Source organism: Heterocephalus glaber, unplaced genomic scaffold (genome assembly GCF_053883595.1).
Source record: "Heterocephalus glaber isolate CG9 unplaced genomic scaffold, H.glaber_assembly_v1.0 deba00000738, whole genome shotgun sequence".
In the NCBI taxonomy this organism is placed as follows: Eukaryota; Metazoa; Chordata; class Mammalia; order Rodentia; family Bathyergidae; genus Heterocephalus; species Heterocephalus glaber.
This window is the reverse complement of record NW_028258161.1, coordinates 9,458,467-9,478,381: the sequence shown is the minus strand read 5'-3', so window position 1 is coordinate 9,478,381 and position 19,915 is coordinate 9,458,467. Positions and strand designations below refer to the sequence as shown.

The 19,915-nt window shown below is 42.5% G+C and overlaps 1 protein-coding gene across 23 annotated transcripts in view; it reads left to right on the top strand.

The window, feature by feature from the left end:
• Positions 1–19,915, top strand: part of Pard3 (par-3 family cell polarity regulator) — a 605,457-nt gene that overhangs the window by 398,049 nt on the left and 187,493 nt on the right. For all 23 annotated transcript variants that reach the window (XR_015449461.1, XR_015449462.1, XM_087206780.1 and 20 more), the window contains 2 exons: positions 3,285–3,512; positions 17,420–17,651. Coding sequence is in view for 21 of the 23 variants with exons in the window: in XM_087206780.1 (XP_087062906.1) it covers positions 3,285–3,512; positions 17,420–17,651 (460 nt within the window). In the remaining 2 variants the exon portion in view is untranslated. The remainder of the gene's footprint in view (positions 1–3,284; positions 3,513–17,419; positions 17,652–19,915) is intronic.

The following is a 19,915-nucleotide window of genomic DNA, read 5'->3' as shown; positions in this document are numbered from 1 at the left end:
TAAGTTTTCTTGATTATCATGACTTTACAGTGTATTTCAGGGCTTGTTTGGGTGAGTCATAGTGACATTTCTAACATATATTGCCTGTCTTGGCATCAGATTGTCATGATGAAAATCGGGTCTGGTTTCTCTTTGCCCCTCGCCAGAGACACCTTGTGCTGTGTTTGCTTGTCCACTTTGGCAAGGAGGCCCTTAGGAGGTAGGGGAAAAGTACAGGTCTGGGATTGTGGGTGTGGCTCAGGGCGAGGCCCTGGGCTCCACCCCCAACACCACAAACTAACAAAATTAGACTTCGGGAAAGGAAACTGGTGTGGTTATGATTTATTCCTTACTCCCAGGTTTAGCGCTCTTATATTTTGAGGGAAAAAAGAAAACAGAAAGAGAATTGAGTTTTTAATAGTTTAATCCTTAAAAAGACAAAATGTAACCCAAGTATACTAAAAGTCTGAACGGTTTGTGTAAGAGTTTTAAAGTAAAAATAAAAGATACTGATTTGGGGGGTACAGATAAAACTAAATCATTTTGCCCATACTGTTTATAGAAAAGACATTTCCAGTTTTCATTACTAGTAAATGCAAAGTTTATAATGTTAGGAATCTCAGCCTCATTGGGGAATCTTAATATGTCACATAAAACGCTTGTTAAGGACAAATGCAGTACTAAAATGTATGCTCCCCATGGTGTAGATGAGGAGTCGGAAGGTCTTTCTGTTAAGGACCAGGTAGTAAGTGCCTTAAGCTTGGTGTGGCCTCTGTCTAGCACCTGTGTGGTCCTGCTGAAAGCAGCCATGGACGGCATGTAAATAAGCAGGCAGGGCTGCGTTCCAGTAAATCCCAGGTTCAGCCCTTGGTTTGCTGATCTCTGTCAAAGATCCCTAAGTTACACATGTTGACTTTTTTTATATAACTTACTATTTTGAACCATACGTAAATGTAGAGAGAATAGTTGATCAGCCATGAGTCTGACACCCACTGTCTACAGTTATCAACATTTTCCTAAAATGTTGTGGCACAACGTTATGAATTTAGGGAAAAGAGTGAATAGGCAAAGTTCTGAGTTAAACTGATTTGGAGGGCCAGGGGGAGACTGCTGGCATGTGTGTGCATGCCACACACACCTTTTACCACTGAGCTGCACCCCACTGGTAGCTCCATGTATTAAATTGTTACTGCTCATTTAACTGTGGAGTACTTTCAGCATTGTTTTACTTGTAGATTTGCCTGTGTATGCTGAGGGACACTCAATTTTATTAAATACTCAAGCCATTTCTGAAATTCATTATGAAAGTTTTCCTTGCTCCAAGTACAATAAGTAAAATCTTCATACCTTTTCATTTAAAAAGCTTAATACATGTAATAAAAGGTACTTTTACCATACTGCTTACTAGCTGCATGAAATCTTAATTGGAGATAATACACATACATTCATATATACACATATCCACGATAGACCCAAGAAAATACCAAATATTTATCTAATACATGCTTTATAGAACCCAAATACAGCTGGTAAGTTATGAAAATTGATACCATAATTTATTCAAAAAAGATTTTCCCAATGCTAATTCTAGGGAATATAATGATAAATATCCCTGCTTACTGCTATTCTTTTTCATTCTTTTTTATTCCTTAATTTCTTACCTTTTGTTCTTTAGGTAAAAAGTTCATTTTTTCCCTGTAATAATAACTTCTATGAGTAATTTGGAAAACGTACTTGTCAAAAATCATAGTGCTATAAAGATAGAATGCGATTAATCTCCTTGACAAATACTTCATGTGAACTTTCGTCATTAAATAAATAATAACATATATACAAACCTCCATTGAGAAAGCTTAAACGTATCCTAATTTCTCCCAAACATGATCATTTATGGAACATTATTTTATCATTATAGTCATATGTCTGCCGTTGTGCCTATATCTTAACATATCTATCCTTACTTAAAACTAGCTACCCCACTGTGAAAATTAGGTGAAAGATGTAACATAAATGAATCTTAAAAAGATAATTCTTGTTTTGACTCTCTCAATTAATTTCATTCCATTTTCTACTCTGAGCTACGGAAAGCCCATGTCACAAGTATGTGTCTTCTGGGTAACAACATGACACAGCTACTACTTAATTATTGATCAGCATATGGGCTGATGATCCCACGTAGAGATAAACTATTTAGTTTTCCTACCTCCCCATTTTTTTCATCTGTCTTTTTAACAGGGTAAGTGAGACACCACTTCTCTAGCCTGGACTGCCCAGGTGGCGGTGCGGAGCCAGTGTTTCCGCCGTGGAGGGCTAAGTTAGTATAGCTTAGAGTGCCAGGTCAGCAGTGATGGATGAGACTGTCTCACTTGGTTACAGAAAGCAGATTTGATTGCCTTCCAGACCTGGTGCCGTTGGTATTACCTCAGGCCTTTCTGCCCGAGATCTTCAAGAAACAGAGCCAGATTTTTAATTCCCTGAATTTTCCCTTGCTATCCTGCAGAATTTTTCTTGGTAATTGCAAAGTCTTCTTCCTTGTCCCTCACCTATTTTTCAGACAGGTACTATTCCAGGCCTGGAGGTGTGAGGACTCACATCCAGCCCTTTCCTGTCTCCCCTGGGACAGAGATCTTAGGTCCTTGGTTTCCATTCAAATCTTGTATCGCTCTTTCCCTGAAGGGTTCCGGTTTCCCAGAACTAGGTTTGGACCTGGAGCTGGCTTGTCTAATTGTACTGGTGACCAGCAGCCCTTGTCCACCAATTACAGAGGGTTGTGGGTCTGCAGGTATCTTGAGAAAGAGATGCAAGGAAGCGTATTGTTTTTGGTAAAGTTTACTTTAAAACTTTCTCGGTTGGAACATCATACTTCTGCTGTAAAGTATTTTATACCACCAGAAAATGGTTTCAGTTAATTTCAGAAGCTTACTTTGGCTTGTTTACCCTTGCCTTCTTTGCACTTCTTATGTTTTCCATGAGATTCTTGGTTATTCTGGTTCTTTTAGATGATTTGTATTACTTGGAGCAAAATGGTTTGATAAAGAATTTCATCCATTGAGATAAAAATGGAAACTCATAACTTCTTAGAGTTTTCCTAATGGAACTAGAGAGACAAAGTCTAATGCAAATTTGGGAAGAATAAGAATTAGCAACAATTATTTGTCCTTTATGTATTTTGCATGCACATTCCAGCACTTATGGAGGAAATTGCTTATGCCCCTGAAGTTCCCCGCTGTATGTAGACATTCAGGTGTGTCATCTTCACTTTCCTCTAACTAATATTTTCACCTTTTCTTTTTTAAACCTCCAAGGTTCCCCCAGCAGAGATGTGGGGCCTTCCCTGGGTCTGAAGAAGTCCAGCTCCTTAGAGAGCCTGCAGACAGCAGTCGCCGAGGTGACGCTGAACGGGGACATTCCCTTCCATCGCCCACGGCCGCGGATCATCCGAGGAAGAGGCTGCAACGAGAGCTTCCGAGCCGCCATCGACAAGTCCTACGATAAACCCGCGGTAGATGACGACGACGAGGGCATGGAGACGTGTAAGTCGATGACGGCTGGAAGGGCAGCGGCTGCCACCACCTCCGTAGAGCTGTGGTTCTTAGAGTGGGTCCCAGAGAACCTTCAGGGTTCCCAGCGCTCGTGTGGGAGCTCTGTAAGGTCGAAAGTGTCTCCGTGGAAGGCACGGTCTGTCCCTGTGCTCGCATTCTCTCACCCATATACGGTGGGGCTTTCTCGAGGCCACATGCCGTGCGATACTCTATTAGACTGATTCAGAAGCCGGCATGAGAATCTATCTTTCCAGCAGGCGTTAAAGTAAAAAGGAAAAGGAAAAGGAAAACATCACCATGTTCTCAGAAAATTTTCCTGGAAAATATAGGCTTATTTTCAGTGACACTGTAATTTATGTTACTATGCAATTTGTTGTTTCTTAGTATATTTTAAAGCTTTCTGAGTTTTTTTTTTTTTTTTTTTGGTACCGGGGAGTGAACACGGGTCCTTGAGCTTGTGGGGCAGGCAGCGGAACCACTGAGCTAAATCCCTGGCCCAAAACTTTCTCAGTTTTAAATCATTATATGTTGATAGATATAATCCACATTTCAAAAAAGATATTTGGAGACCAAAATGTTTAAAAACCATTGCTGTATAATGTCTATAAGATGACGTAAGTAATGAATACATGTGATAGTTTATCATCTTAAAGATGTATTTTTTGTTTTGTTTTTAGGAATTACTCCTACTGTCTTTGAACTGAACAAACAATATATTTGTTCATATGTGCTATTTCCAAATTACAAAATATTCCCCTCCCTCCCTCCCTCCCTCCCGCAGTACTGGGGGTTGAACCCTGACCTTTGCACTGAGATACACCCTAGCCCCCCACCTCCTTTTTAAAAACATTTAAGACGAGTTCTGGCCATGTCACTGGACTGCACAGGCTAGGTGAGCTTGAACTTGTGATCCTCCTGCCTCAGTCTCCCGGAGTGCTGGGGTTATAAGCAGGACCATAGCCATGGGCCACCACACCCGGCTCAAATTACAAAATAGTTCAACCCAAACATAAATATGAATGAACAATATATATTTCTGTGGTCTGTTGAGGCCAAAAGTGATGTTTACAAATATGTACAAATATATGCTTCAGGGGGATTATCTTTATAAACACTTCACAAAAATAGCCATTCTGCTTTAAAAAATGGAAAGACACTAATGTATTTACTTAAATGAGAAAGGATTTAGGAATCCTAATGGTAAAAGTTATTAGCATATGCTATTCATAACTGCTCATTTATAGATTCATTTTTAACCTCTAATGAGACACTACCTACCTGTTTCTTATAAGAGTTGGAGGCCTCATGGCTCGAGAGTTCAAATACAGACCACAAATAATTTGTGTGGATGGTAAATGACTTGCATTTTAACATTTTGGATGGATTGTGTGTATCACACATACCTAAGGACTGTGGTGTGGAAGAAGAGCTTTAAATAAAAAGAACACATTCTGAGGAGATGTAAAGCCAGTTTATATCATTTCTGCCTATAACCTGAATGTGTTTGGCAAGATGCATACTTCTGCCATAAAGTAATATGCAAAGCACAAGTTCAGGAGAGGGCTGCTGAGTTCCTCCCACTCCCGCCTAATTCTCTGTCTAAATCTGGACAGTTTTTTCACTATAATCAGCCAATGATTTCAAATATATGCAGCATATTCTTGCCAGATGAGAAACGTATTTCCTATTTTAGCTGCCAGGCCTGGTCTCCAAGATCCTGAGTCATATGAGCTTTTGGCTCTGTTAAGTTTTCTCCCATTGTAATAGTGGTTCCTTACCGTGCTCACCCATATTGCTTGACAACAGATTTTACCTCTGTGTCCTGGTTGTGTGTGTGTGTGTGTGTATGTATGTATGTGTGTATGTATGTATATATGTGTGTGTGTGTATATATATATATATATATTTTTTTTTTGTTGTTGTTGTTGTTGTTGTACCAGGGATCGAACTCAGGACCTTGTGCTTGCGAGGCAGACAGCAGAACCACTGAGCTAAATCCCCGGCCCCTGGTTGTATATTTTTTAAAAAGTCTATTTGTCCCATCATCATATATATTTTTAAGCATCTATAATTTATGGTGCTTCTGAACATTTTTCTTGTTCAGGTTGAGGTATTCTTTAGTCCCTATATAAATGTCAGTTTACCCACATAATGTGTCACTCATTTCAAATGCAACAGGACATGGAGTACATATGAGTAGAAGGGACATTCTTTTGATGGCCTCATGATACTGTAATCAAATATCAGAGGCAATGAATTTCTAAAGAGAAAAGGTTATTTAGGTCACGGTTCTGAGGTTCCAGTCCCAAATGGGGTGGCCCGATTGCTGTGAGCCTCTGGTAAGGATGCAGGATGGTAGTGGCCGCAGGTGTGTGATGGGGCAGACTGCTCATATCATGAGCCAAGAGGCAGGCGTCGTGGTGCACACGTGTGATCCCAGAGGCAGGGGGATCACTGTGAGTTCAAGGACAGCCTGAACTACATAGTAAGACCCTATCTCAAAACAAAAACAAAATCAAAAACCAGAAAGAGCCCGAGAACAAGGTCCACGGTCCCCTCCCAGGTCCCACCCCTGGTGACCTCAGGACCCCTTTCTTGGTCTGATCTTGAAGGTTATTCCACCTCCCATGGCACCAACCTGGGGTCCAAGCCCTTTACACATGGCCTATACAGTCTCCCAACAGTGTGGACATTTGCTTTGATCCCTTCATAAACTCACTTTCCTTTTAAAGTGGGAAATAATAGACTTTTGATAGAAGTAGCAGCATCTTAAAATTTATTCATTCACCCATGTTCAGAAGGACAAAAAACCCCAAATAAATAAAGATGCAGCTCTGGACAGGAGCTGCAAAGATGTGGTGGATGCCCTAAGAGGCCACACCATCAGTGGCCATGGTTTTCAGAGTCCCGCCTTGAACATTAATTCTCAGACTAGGCTGCCGAGCTTCGGCTCTCACAAATGCAGGTGACCATTATAAGTGTCCAGGGTTTACAGAGAAAGCTGTGGGGATTGTCCCAGGAGGTGGAGGAGCCCCAAGGTGTGCTACCTGGGCGACTCCCATGCTGGTCCAATTTGGGGTTGGAGCCAAACTACTTAAAACTCTTCAGCTTTAATTTTCTCGTTTGTAGAGCTAAGGATGTGGGCACTTAGAACATTGCTTTCCAAACTGTGTTTACCTCTGGTCCAGAGAGGGCCTCCAGCCTCACCCCTCCCTGCTGTCTCTGCCCTTCTGCCCCAGCAGATCCCATTTGAATCACTTCACGATGTTGCATTCTTTGCAAATTTTAGATTTTAGGATGAGTGGTTAGCTACTTTTGGGAGGAAGTTTAACAAACTCTGGCTTAGACGGTGGAGGTGGATTTTGAGATCCCTTGGTATTTTACCATCTCAGTGACATTAAAGCCCAGTGACAGTGAACCTCAGGCATGCGTGCTGCAACGGGCTGTGTGTATCAGTGGAAGCTCTGAAAGGTTCGCCGTCACTGTCCTAGCCAGTCACCATCCTGCCTGCAGCCCTCTCACCCCCTGTGAGGCTCACGAAAGAGGATGCCCTGTTCTGTTCTGATCCTGCACCACGAGGCACAGGGCGTGGCAAGCCACAGGGATCCCTGAAGGTTCACTCAGTTAGTGGGTGGCTGCTGCCCATGTGCAGAAAGGTTTAGAACAGAGAGACTTCTGGTATGGGGAGCAGGATGGCAGGGACATTTAACTGTCCCTGTGGCATCTCACCAAGACCTGGCATGTGCTAAAGACTTCAGCAAGCTCTTTGTTTTTCTTAACAAAAAAATCCAGGGTGGCATCACCACTGATGGCTACGAGACTGTCACCTTGCCATCTGACTGAAATGAAAGGCATTGCAGGCCTCCCTTCATAATTGCTTGTCCTCCCTGTCTGTGCCCTGTGCATCTGAGGGCAGAAGATCCTTTCTTTTCTGGCACGTGGCTTGGCTCCAGCCACCTGGTGAAGTCCAAATGCCGTGTCACCACTGAGCACTGCTGCAGTAGGAGGACTGCCATCCTAGCAGACAGGGTGTCCCCCAGGATGCTGTGCACTCTGCCATGCCAGGTTGGGGCGTGGGCTGTGAGCTAGGAACAGAGGGATGGAGGGGCATAGTGAGCGTCGGAGTCACTGGCTGATCCTGCCTCTCAGTTTCCCCTCTCGAGGCCTGCTCCTCTTTCCAAGGAAGATGCGTACTGAGCATGGCTGATTGGCCCTGTCTGCTGGGTGAGCCCTTCCCTGGGGATCGGTTTGTGTCCCTGAACAGGCTTGCCTCTTCTCTGAAGTTGTGCCACAGGCACAGCACGGGGGGCTGGGAGGCTGGAGCGAGAGCCATGTGGTATCTGGTATCTGTCATCTTCTGTAGCACTTCCCTTCTTCCTGTGGAGATGGCAGAAGCCAGCGTTTTTGTCTCTCGTTTAATCCATCTGGCCTCTCCATGTTGTGTTTGTCTGTCTGGAGCAGGATGGAGCTTTGTATTCTGGGACCCATTATCTCCGAGGCCCTACCTGTGCTTGACAGGTCAGGGCATCTACAATCTGCTCGTTCTTCTATGCAAATTGCCTCCATAGCCTGGCCCTCAGCAAGTGGCTGCTGTATCCCCAGAATAAATCAGTTGCTGTTGCTACCAGGAAAACACATGCAATAACATTGCTTTGTTTCTTTTAAAAAATGCATAATCCTGGGGTTTTTTTAATAATTAAAAATTGGCAGATATTTTAAGCCCTGGTACTAATTTAGCAACAGCTTTTTGGGGGAGTCACAGAGAGGAAGCATAGCAGAACCACATATCTCATATTAATTGTGGGTATGGATTTAAAACTACATCAAGTTCAGAACTTTAAGATGGGGAAAAATGTTGTGACTTGAAAGCATAGTTGCTTTTGAGTAGTTTGCCATATTTTTGTATAGCACCCTTAGGAGTAAAAGAAAGCATTTGCTTTCAAATATGCATATTTTAGGTTTGCAGTATGAGATTTGAAGAAAGTACACTTACTAAATTGATGGAGCTTGGGGGGAATTTGGTTGTTAGCATATTGCATTTAATATCTCAGATTTTCTACTTCCCACCATTCTGCCCACTGCTACTCATCATCTATTTGAGCAAAAATAATGCAAGCTAAGTTTAATTTTATCATAACCAGAACCTATTAAATTACAGCAAATCTACCGTAAAGGAATTCCGGACATGGATTTCAAAGTCAAAATACCTTGTGAACTATTTCCTTTATTTAATCCATTTTAATGGATAATTGGATGTTGGTCTATAAAATACTTGTTTTGAAATGGTAGAAAAAAGAATAATGGATCCTATCATTTTATGCCAATTTGTGTACTTAAACATTATGTACAGTTGAAGAAAAGGAGCTTTGGTTAAAATTTAGGAAATTTCTGTATGAAATGTGTGTATATGTGAAGTAGCCAAAGATCTTCCCTAAATTTCTCTTTCCAGATGAAAAGTAACTTAAGCTAAAGGTGAGATGAAAAAAGTTACATCTAAAGTGTTTGGGTTATTGAGCCTCGTTTATAACCATTTTTAGCGGGGAAAAATATTTAAATAGTTGACCAAGATTGCACTGAAGAGCTGAATGCTTGGAACACATATTTTCTTTCTCTTTTTTTTTTTGGTACTGGGGATTGAACTCCGGACCTTGTGCTTTCGAGGCAGGCGGCAGAACCACTGAGCTAAATCCCTGGCCCTGGAATTCGTATTTTCTAATTCTCAGTGGTGTGAGGTTTTTTTTTTTTTGTTTTTTTTTTTTTGAGACTATTGACCAAACTTCCAGCTGGGAAAGCCCATTACACTACAGCCGCCCTGAAGTACCTAAGTGTGAGTTCAGGAGTCCTGGCCCCTACAGTCTGATGTTTGGGCTGTATGTTCCTGAGGGGTCAGCAGATGACCGAGCCCTGGTAAACCAGCCACTTCACAGTGCACACGGTCCTGGCACCAAAGGTGGGCCCTGCACAGTGTCTGTAGAATTAGGGTACAGGGGGCTCCCAGAGGACTTGCTAGAGCTGAGGTCTGTGGGTTGAGGGTCTCCGGCTGGGTGCAGAGATGATGTTGGGGCTGTGGAATGGGGCCGTGTCCATAGTTCCAGCTCCTGCTCAGCCTGGTATCTGTGGTGCTGGTAAAAGCACAGTAAAGAATGAGAGTTAAGTCGTAGGCAGAGAACAGACTACAGGCACCTGATTTACTTGTATCTTATAGTGAGGATGTTTAAGAGCATTTGAAGAATTTCAGACAAAAAGATGTGATTGTCGTGGCCTTGGAGAGGCAGTGGCTCATTGGGGAGGTGAAGGCCAGTGGCCTTGTGGGTGGCAAGGACACCGTTACCCTGTAAGGCTGTAGGAGGGCATCACAGGAGCCTGGGTGGGAGGAGCCTGAGCCTGGCAGGGGAGACGGGGCTCCCCTTGTGTGCTCGCACCCTGCGCCCAGCGGGATGGGTGACCAGGGTCTGATTTCTCTCATTAGCACTTGCAGGCTCGGGAACTCAGAATCACCATCACAACGTGGAGCCACTCCATGACAAGCTTTCTTAGTTTTTCCTCAGGAAATCTAATTTCATTCTTTCTTTCTCATCTGGCCCAAGCGCTCAGCGCTCAGTATGTCAGGTTATCGCTGGGATCTCATGCAGGTCCTCCACTCACTCTTGTTCTCTGCAGCCCCGAACATGGGGCTTGTGGTGTCCCTCCCTGCCCTGCCCTGTGAGGGTCCATTGTGCCGCCAGCATCCTTTCTCAAGAAACTTTCTCCCGAAGAGTCTTGTTTTCCTTCTACTTTCGAAAACCTTGAGTGATGATATAGACCGATCAGCACCTGAGATTTCTGAGTATAAAGTGTTCTGTTATTTTATAGTGCTGGGGCTGGAACCCAGGACCTTATGTGTGCTAGACAAGCGTTCTACCCTGAGCTCCACCCCCAGCCCAAGTATGTTTTTTTAAATTAAGAACTTTCTGTGGATCCCCAGTGCGGATTATGTTTCGTGGTAGTTTAAAACCCTGGCTTTAGAATGTAAGCATTCTGATTTCTCTAAAACATACCAAAAAATAAAAGAAAAGAAGAAGAAAGAAAAGCACAACATTGCTGGCTGTTAGCTTTTGTTTCTTCTATACATTTTTATGTTGGTCATTTTGTTTTTGTATGGCACTTGAAATAGTCCAAGCAGTGGCCTGCAATCTCTTTTATTTGACACAATAAATAATATGTTGCTATAAAGTACATTTGACATTAAGACTACTTCTTGCTTAAAATAATATTCTATTGTGTTTGTTTGTCAGTTTGTTTGAGACAGGTTGTCACTACATATTCCAGGCTGGCCTTGAACTCACAGCATTCCTCTTGCCTCAGCCTTTACAGTTCTGGGGTTGGAGGCATGTGCCACCATGCCTAGTTCTTGAAATCATATTTAAAATGCCAGTTCTAGCTGGGCATAGTGGCAGATGCCTGTAATCCCAGTACTTAGGAGGCTGAAGAAAGAGGCTCTTGCAAGTTCAAGGCTAGTCTAACTACATAACAAGGCCCTATCTCAAAAAAACTTGCCAAAATGAATAAAAAATCCAATTCTAATAACAGATCTGTGAATGCTACCATTTTGGTGAACACTCCATTTGGTCAGAATTATTGAAAGGAAAACTTTCAACGTCAATGGACACTCTTCCCCGCCAGACAGGATCCGTGGTGGATTGTCATCTGAATGTGAAAATCAACTGGAAACCAAAAGCAAATTTGTAAGGGTTCAGAAGGCTGAAGATGTGACCCTCATTGTGCCGGTCCTGCAGCACTGTGTTGGAAGAGGGAGATGGTTCAGGTGACACCCCACTGTGATCGTTGGGAGCATTTTACCTGCTTCAGTGAGGGGATGGATTAGAGAATGCAAAATAAAAATGAGCAGTGTTTCTTTGGTAATAAATCTTAAGTTTTTTGAAGGAATGATCCTATTGATTTTGTCCCTCCACCCACTTATGCCAAGAGTTTTTATTTTTAATGCCGTAAATCTCTTATTAAGTGGATTGTCTTAGGGGTCATCTATTAACTTTCCTCCAGTTGAGGAGAGCCCTCCTGAAGTCCCACTACTGTCACTTGATTAACTGTTTTTTTCTCCATTATTGGTTCTGCACACTATCGGGTATTATTCCCATTCCACATGTTAATATCACAGCTTTTAAAGTGTTCATATTCCATGCCAGCTTTGTGTGTGTGTGTGTGTGCGTGCGTGTGTGCACGCACGCGCATGTGGGTGTTGGTGTCCAGAAAAAGCTTAAGTGTTTCCCTTGCCAAGAGTTCATCATTCTGACGTTCAAAGTCAGAGTCCAGAACAGCAGATCCTGTTATTATACACCATCTGCATCACTAGCTGTTCATTTCCTATATATTTCTTCCCTTTCCAAAGTTAAAGGATTCAACTCTAGTGAGAAATCAAAAGCACTTATGCCCCCAATGTGCCCCGTGGGACTTACAAGTACTGGGAGTCCAGTCCTCCTTGATTTTTATTACATTTTTACCATACAGTAATTAATAGGCACTAGTGGTGTTCCATGAATTTGCTGTTTAGGGACATTTTCCATTGTTAATCCTGGTTTTAACTTATTGTAGGTTTTAAGTTGTTTGTGCTGTATACACCTGTAATCCCAACAGTCTGGCAGGCTGACTCACGCGGAGCCCAGGTTGGAGCCCAGCCTGGTCAATTTAGCAACTTAGCGAGACTCTGTCCAAATGAAAATAGAAGGGAAGAGGAAGAAAGGAAAGGAGAAAAAGAGAAGAGAAGGGAGGAAGATAAGAGAGAAGAGCAGGCTGGAGATGTAGTTGAGTGCAAAGGTCCTGGCTTTGCGTTAAGATTGTAAAGATGGCAGCTTGTGAAGACTGAGCATTGTGGACAGAGTTTTTACACTTGGTCCTTTGTCTTCCAGGGTAGATGATAAGTGATGAAGAATTAGTGTCTCTGTCCTTGAGGTTTCCTAATCCCTAGGGTGGATCTTTATAAACAGAGAGCAGGGAAGGACTGTGCTTCATATTACTGGCTCTTGATTCATTTAGCCATTTACTCAACCAATATTTACCAGTGTTTTTCAGGCCTTGCCCTCAGAGGAGAGTACTTGTTGAGTGGTGAATTAAGAAATAATTTTATCATTTCAGTTTTACATTTCTCTGTTTATGCCTATGGAACAATTCATTTGAATCTAGTACAGTTGTCAGAGCTGCCTAAAGTAATATTAAGTGCTAACTCTCTTAGCCTTGCGATAAATATCGGTGGAGATGTCCCACAGCTGCTTCACGGTTTGATGGATTCAGTAAACCTATTAGGGTGCTCTTCACAGCGAGTCTCAGTCTTACCACTGTCACCATAAGGGATACATTGCTTTGCATCACCGGGTTCAAGAGTTGGAAGCTTCTGGTTTTATTCATCCCACAGCCTAGCAGGGTCATCAAAGACCCAACATTGTTCTGCCCCTTCCGCTCTTCTGTCCACACTTCAGCTTTTCCACAGGGCATTCCCTGGGCCCAGGAACCCTCTGGTTTTTTAAAGTTCATGTCCAACAGAAAGGAGTGAGCTGTGCCTCCAAGTGTGGGATTTCCATTCAGTCTGATGGGGCCATCTTTGTTCTGGTGACCTTGACCAAATAATTCCACCAGGGCACGGTGTCCACAGGTTGGCTTAAGCGTCATAATGAATTCATCCCTTGGAGCTTGGCTGTGCCCTGTGTTCCACTGGGAAGAAAGAAAGAAAAGCGTTTTGGGTAAGCAGCCAACAGAGACTGCTGCAGTGTCAGCAGCAGCATCACATCTTGGTGGGAAAAAAAATGAGTTACGTACATTGGAGTCAACTTAAAAATTTTTTTAAAAATTTATTAGTACATATTTACAGTACAGAGTGGAGTCAACTTTTAACAGTAAAATGTTCGTGACAGGTAGGTAGAAGTATTTTATTGATGGCAGAATCTGCAGCACCTTGAAGGTCAGCTGAAACCCCATGTTATTTCTCCACAGTCATTAACACACAAATGCCCAGCCTTTTCCAAACTTCTTGGTGACCTGGTCCTACCATGATACCTGCAGAATCGAGCAGCTTAATTTGTAACATGGGCTTGAATTTTAATTGCGCTCCATTTGCATCTGTTGAAAACATGGTAATTAGGTATGTCTTAATTGCGGAATGACTGTGCTGTGTGAAAGAGAAATAAGCAGCTTCATGCATTGCTTTCTTTAAAAAAAGAAACTTGAAAAGTACCTGTCTTTAGAGGTAATCACATGGGGAAGTGGGTGAAAGTTCAATATGGAGAGTAGGATAAAACAGGCAGAAATGTGGTCAAAAATAGGTATTTCTATTTGGAAGGAGATAATCATCTTGCTTTGTTCAGGCTATCTTGAAAAGGAAAGTAAATGATCTGTAAAGATGAACAAAATTAAAATGGAAAACATCAGAATTTATACAACATTTAAAAATAGTAAATTGTCTAAATTTAAGTTTATGATTAGTTCTTGTACTATAATTTACCATATGAACACAATAGAGCAAGTCATTTATGCTGATATATTACTAGTACTTTTCTTAGTTGAAAAACTGTTCACACGAATGTTTTGTGGGTTTTTTTAGCCTAAGGGAATAAAAATATTTTATGACCTTTATAATAAAGCTAGTATTACAAGTACAAAGCCTGGTTTTAAAATTTTGAGTCTGACTAGCATATCAGTGACTTTGAATATGTATATATTTTTTTCAAAAATTAAACATATGTAGCCAATTTATTTGAGCTTTTATAAGCCACAGCTTTTACATAAGGGCAGGGTAAAGTGAGAGATTCTTATTTTTTCTTTATCAAGCAATTTCCAAGTTTAAAGCATATATAAGATGTGATATTCTAAAAGAACATCTTATGTTTGTACATATGAAGCTCTATATTGCTAAATATTTTTAATTAGTTGGCATTCAAAAGCATTAGTTACATCAGTACACCCCCAGTAGAGTTCTGGGATAATGTATTATCTAAATTAGAACAAGCATAAAGAATTCTCAATATGCAGATATCATTTTGATCAGTCCACTTGCTCGGGGCAGGAAAGGGAAGTAGTTTTCATTTTATAAGATGAGGTTACAAAACCCAGAGTTAATAAATGATTTAATACTTTCTGTATTTCACCCAATTTAGAAAATAAGTTGCATTACATCAGAAAATTATTGGAAATATGAAAAAAATTGGCAACAAACATGGCTTCAGCATATAGTGAGTTGTGCAGGCACTGCCTTTATTCTGTGGCTGAGCCAGGAGCAGACATATGCCCCTTGAACTCCTGCCAAAAGTATTAGGCAGAAACTAACAGAATCGCTGCTGATACTTCCATTCATGATTTATGATAATGGTTGCTGTGCGAGACTAACTCATTTACATTTATTGAGCTCATTTTTTTGTTTATCATTTCAGACATTGTAGAGGGTCGTAAAATCCATTACACGATACATACAGCACTAACAATAACAGTGTCAGAACATACCAGAAACCAATTAGTGCTATGCCAAATGCAGTGGGGATCCCTGGCGTTATTGTGGCTGGGTTCTGGGTGGTTTTGTCACGCTTGAGTAGAGAAGAGGAGGCATTTTCCTGAGGGTGGAGGGATGTTGGTATTCAGAAACTGGATAGAAGTTTGGTTGGGAAAAGTCATTGGTCGGGGCTTAACAGTAGTCTTTCATGTTATTAGGCATTTATTTGCATCTGCTGTCTGCCTGGCTGTCCTTTTTTTAGGAGTGTGGAGGATGGGAGGCAGTCGTGTAAGAGATAGCATATGAGAAGTGCAACGGGAAGGTATTGTACAAAGAGCCATGAGAATATAAAGCTGGTTGCCATTCAGGAATTGTAGAACATTCACTAGTATCTACTTAGCCTACTTGACTACACCTACAGTTGTAGGCTTTATACCTTTGGAGAATTGTTTTATAACAGTTTGCTCAATTATCTTGAATCTGGGCCCACATGTATTCCCAAAAAGTTGAAGCAGTGGTCTACAAATGGAGCACAGCCATGTCCAAGGGTACTAGACAAGACCCTGCAGTGCTGCTTAAACTATTATTTGCATTCTCTTGGGGAGCTGCCATTTGAAAAGACTACACCTAATTAGCAAGCCCTAGGCTAGTCAGCCAGGTTATTTTTCCGTGCTCTGAGCATGCCACAAAATATAGGGGGATCCCAAGATTTCTCAGGTCACTTTCATGGGTAGTAGCCTTTCCAGAGCCTGCTGTGTTCATTTGTGGTGGTTTCCTGGGTATGTTCATCCTTATGAGCCGCAAGTGACAGCCTTAAATGACCACACAAGACTGACAATAGGTTTCTGAAATGGAACACCAGCTTCTGGAATTCTCCTCTAGGAAAGAGCACATGAACACATGCTGTGTGGAGCATGGAACTGAGCATTCCCAAATGTAATTATCAAAGAAATGCGGGAAGGTCTTGCTGGGGCCCCACTGCACAGTGATACCATGGCAGACGTGGTAGCCTCAGACAGCAAGGGCCCTAAGCCAGTCCAATTAATTGGTCCACACGACCTCCTCGGGACCTTCAGATTTAGACGCAGTGATGTTTTTATTCTGGCTGTACATAGAGAATGACCTGCAGAGACAGGAAATTTGTTGGCTCATGTTTTTAATCAAATATGTCAAGAGAAAGAATTCTGTTCCTTTGTTTTTTATATTATGCAAAATAACCAGAATCTTAAAAAAAAAACCAAGAACAAAAACAAAAGGGTATTACATGAGCCTGACTGAGCCATCCTTGAGTAATTTCTGCTCAGATTTGTGAGTGTTTAATGGCACAGCACTGAGATGGGGAGTGTCGCAGCTAGTCTTACGGTGTGATACTATGTATTGCTGATTCAGAGAGACAAGCCAGTGTTTCTCTTAAGATACATAAATTTGATTTTGAGGTCCCTTCTTTGTACAAGATTGAGATGATGTAACTGTATTATTTGACTCGGTATTACTAGAAACTAAAAAACATTGATCCGTACTTTGTTCATTATGGAAGAAAGTGACTTTTGAATTCAAGAAGTCATCTGAAGCCCCCAACATTCTTACTGTATTTGGAAGGTAATCTTGGGCAACGAATCTCAGCACAGCTTTCTTCGAATCACTGTTACTCTGTGCATCCATGCTTCTTACTTGATAGGGAAATTTTAAAGAGGAAGCCTACTTTAGTTGTTGTTCTTCCAACTGCAAAAGGCCAGGGTATTGCTTTGCCCTTGGACCATTTGTCTAAAGTGCTGGCTCAGGGAACGGAGCCTCACGCCTGCCATTGTACAGGTGAGTGTGCAACATTGTTGAGGGTTGGAAGATGTAGAACATATAGCAGCATTTGCAGCATTTACTTGGGGTGTTTGGTCTCGTGCAGTAACAGTGTAATGAAAAGTTACAGAGGCCACGAGGCTCTGTTGTAGCTATTGAAAGGAAAATCCTCTCTCGTGTGTCCAGAAGTCTGATGTGAACAGCTGGGGGCCTGGGATAGGAGTGCTTTGCTGCCACTGGTGTGCCCACTTGTGAGTGGTGTAGGTTAGCAAGTTAATGAGGGCCAGAGTGCAACTACCTTCTGCTTAACCGAGGAGCAAGGAAGCCAGGCCAGGAGCAGGGGCTTCTTGTTTTGTTTGTATTTTATAAACTAGCACATAGGACCCTGCCGAGCCGTTCAGCCAGGAGGCTGCTTCCCCGGGGCTCGGGGTGCCCAGCTCCAGGCAGGGCACAGGGCCACTCCATGCCCCCTTCAAATGCCGTCAGCCTTGGGCAGCTTTGCCACCTACGCTGATGGCATGGCCGTTTCCTTGTTGAAAATGGGCAAAGTCAAGTCCTCCTGTGTGTTTTAATCCCCTGTCATTTTGTTTCTGTCCCTCAGTGTGCTGTCTAATTTTGTTTTCTTTCTTTCAAGTGGAAGAAGACACGGAAGAAAGCTCGCGATCAGGGAGAGAGTCTGTCTCCACAGCCAGCGACCAGCCGTCCCGCTCTCTGGAGAGACACATGAATGGCAGCCAAGAGAAAGGGGACAAGGCCGATAGGAGAAAGGACAAAGCCGGAAAGGAGAAGAGGAAAGATGGAGAAAAGGACAAGGATAAAAGGAAAGCCAAGAAGGGGATGCTGAAGGGCTTGGGAGACATGTTCAGGTAAGTGTGCGTTGGCCCTGAGCAGAACGTCCCTTCATAGGCAGCCGCGCGTGGCCGGACGGACGCTGGGAGGTGCACCTTCGGGTGTGAGCGCATCCTGCTGTCTGTGCTGCCCGTTGTGGCGAAACACTGTTCCAGGGCACAGCGCTGTGTGGAGCGGGGTCGGCTGGAAGACTCGTTCCAGGTCCGGGCGTAGCTCCTGCCGCTGACCTTGCTGTGGTCTCGCTGTGGTCCCTTCTGGCGGTTCTCACCAGCCTTGGGGACATGGCAGACTCCGCACCAGGCCCCCTTCCCCCTTCCCCTGGACGAAAAGCCCCATCGAGACAAAGGGCTATTAAAACAGTGTTTGTTCTTTCCTGTGTGGGAACAATGGTTCATTATTTAAATTTAACATAGAGCTCAAGTTAGTGGTAGCATTTAAAGGTTCATTAATAACAAGTCTAATAAAAAAATGTTACAGATAGAGCTTCAATTAAGATGTGTTGATTAATTTAATACTTATGACTTCAGTCTGTAACGATTTCATTAAATGTAGTCGCTGGCTGTTCCTTGACAGTTGTTTTTGTGTCCCTAAATTATACTCCGGGATTACTTAGCATATCATTTTTTACAAATCACTGCTATACAATAAAAGTGACAAGTTGTTCAGAAGTTTCACTGAGACTCCACATAAATGTTCATGGAAGGTGATTTATAATATTCAGGCATTTAATGTTAAATATGAAGATTGCTTGATTGTTCCATAAATTCAGCCCCTAAATATATCAAGATGATGGTTTCAAATTGAGAACATACAGCACAGCCTCTTGGCTCTTCAAGAAGTAGCTATCCTGCGTTATGAATCCCTTCCTTTTAACTTGTTTTTTATTGCACAATGCGAACAAGAGTTTTAATTTTCATGGAATTCCTTGATTTACGCCCCTCGGGTTGACCTCAGTAATGATTTGGGGCATCATAGAAATGTGAGGCCTGGAAAGTCCAGGAATAGCAGCCCAGCCTGAGGTCCTCACCACTCACCAGATGCCTTCTATAGGTGTCGGACAAAATCAATCCGTGGCTGAGGGCAGCAGTAGGCTCATATTGACACAAAGCCTGGGCAATATTATCTTTAATGTAAATAATATTGTATTTCTGTCTCGGTGCTTCAGAACATTGGGCTCTTCGTAGTTGTTCTTTTTTATATATGGCTCCTCTGAATGCATTTTCAGTGAGGTCATCATTCTTCATTATGTCCACCTCCAAAAATATTTACAGATTGACACTGCTCTGCGACGTTATTTCCGCTCCTGTGTCAGCCAAGGGGTTTTCCCTTCTGTGTATGCATGCAAAAGAAGAGCTCACAAACCGCACAGACATCAGGCTGCTGCCCATCACTTAAAATTTAAGGAATTTGTATGACTGTCTTCTTTAAATTTGAGAATAAGCAGTGGAAGAAGACCTCCCTGAGACTTAGGTATAGCTCCATTCCTAGAGGCACTCCTGACGTTTCTGGGAACCTATGGCTTGTTCATTTTCTCTCATCAGGCTGTGTTTATCTGGTAGACACAGGGCTCTGATTTTGACCTGAATAACAGATAAACAAACTTCTAGTATTTTACAAATTATCATCATCTGCAACTTGCCACTGCAATAGCAGAGGTTTTTATTTTGGGGCAGTGGAGTGGAGAGTGTGGGGCTGATGTGTATTGTTGTAAAGGACCTGGAAGGACACGTGACAGCCCCCTTCCTGATCAGAGCCTTGCAGAGCACTGTGTAGTGTTTTCCTAGATCTAAATCCATTGACTGTACTTCAACCATGAAAGCCCGCACTGTGATAAAGAAGTTGAAGTTTATAATTTCAGAAGCCTTGAAAATTGAAATCTTGAAAATTGAATTCTGTGCTCAGGTACAGGGCTGAAGGTTCTTTTTCTTGTGGTTGCTTTTTAAATGAGGCTGATATTCTCCTAGGGTTTCAGAATGGATGGTAAAAGCATATCATATCTGCACTTCCGTGTCCTGGAATCAGTGGTGTTGGAGTGTGCCCTCATTCTCTGATGAGAGCCAGTTGTTCAGTTTTTAGAAAATTTGCCAACCAGTGCACAGCCATTATTAAAATTTCACTGAATCATATTAAAATCAAAATAATTAATAGTCAAACTTCATCGCATCCCAGATATTTCCCTGTGCTATGACCCCTGCTTCTGAGATGACTGCCCTGCCTTGTGGGTATGTGCTGAGCCCCAAGGGCAGCTCCTGCCCTCCGGCCTCGCTCCGGCTCCAGCTCC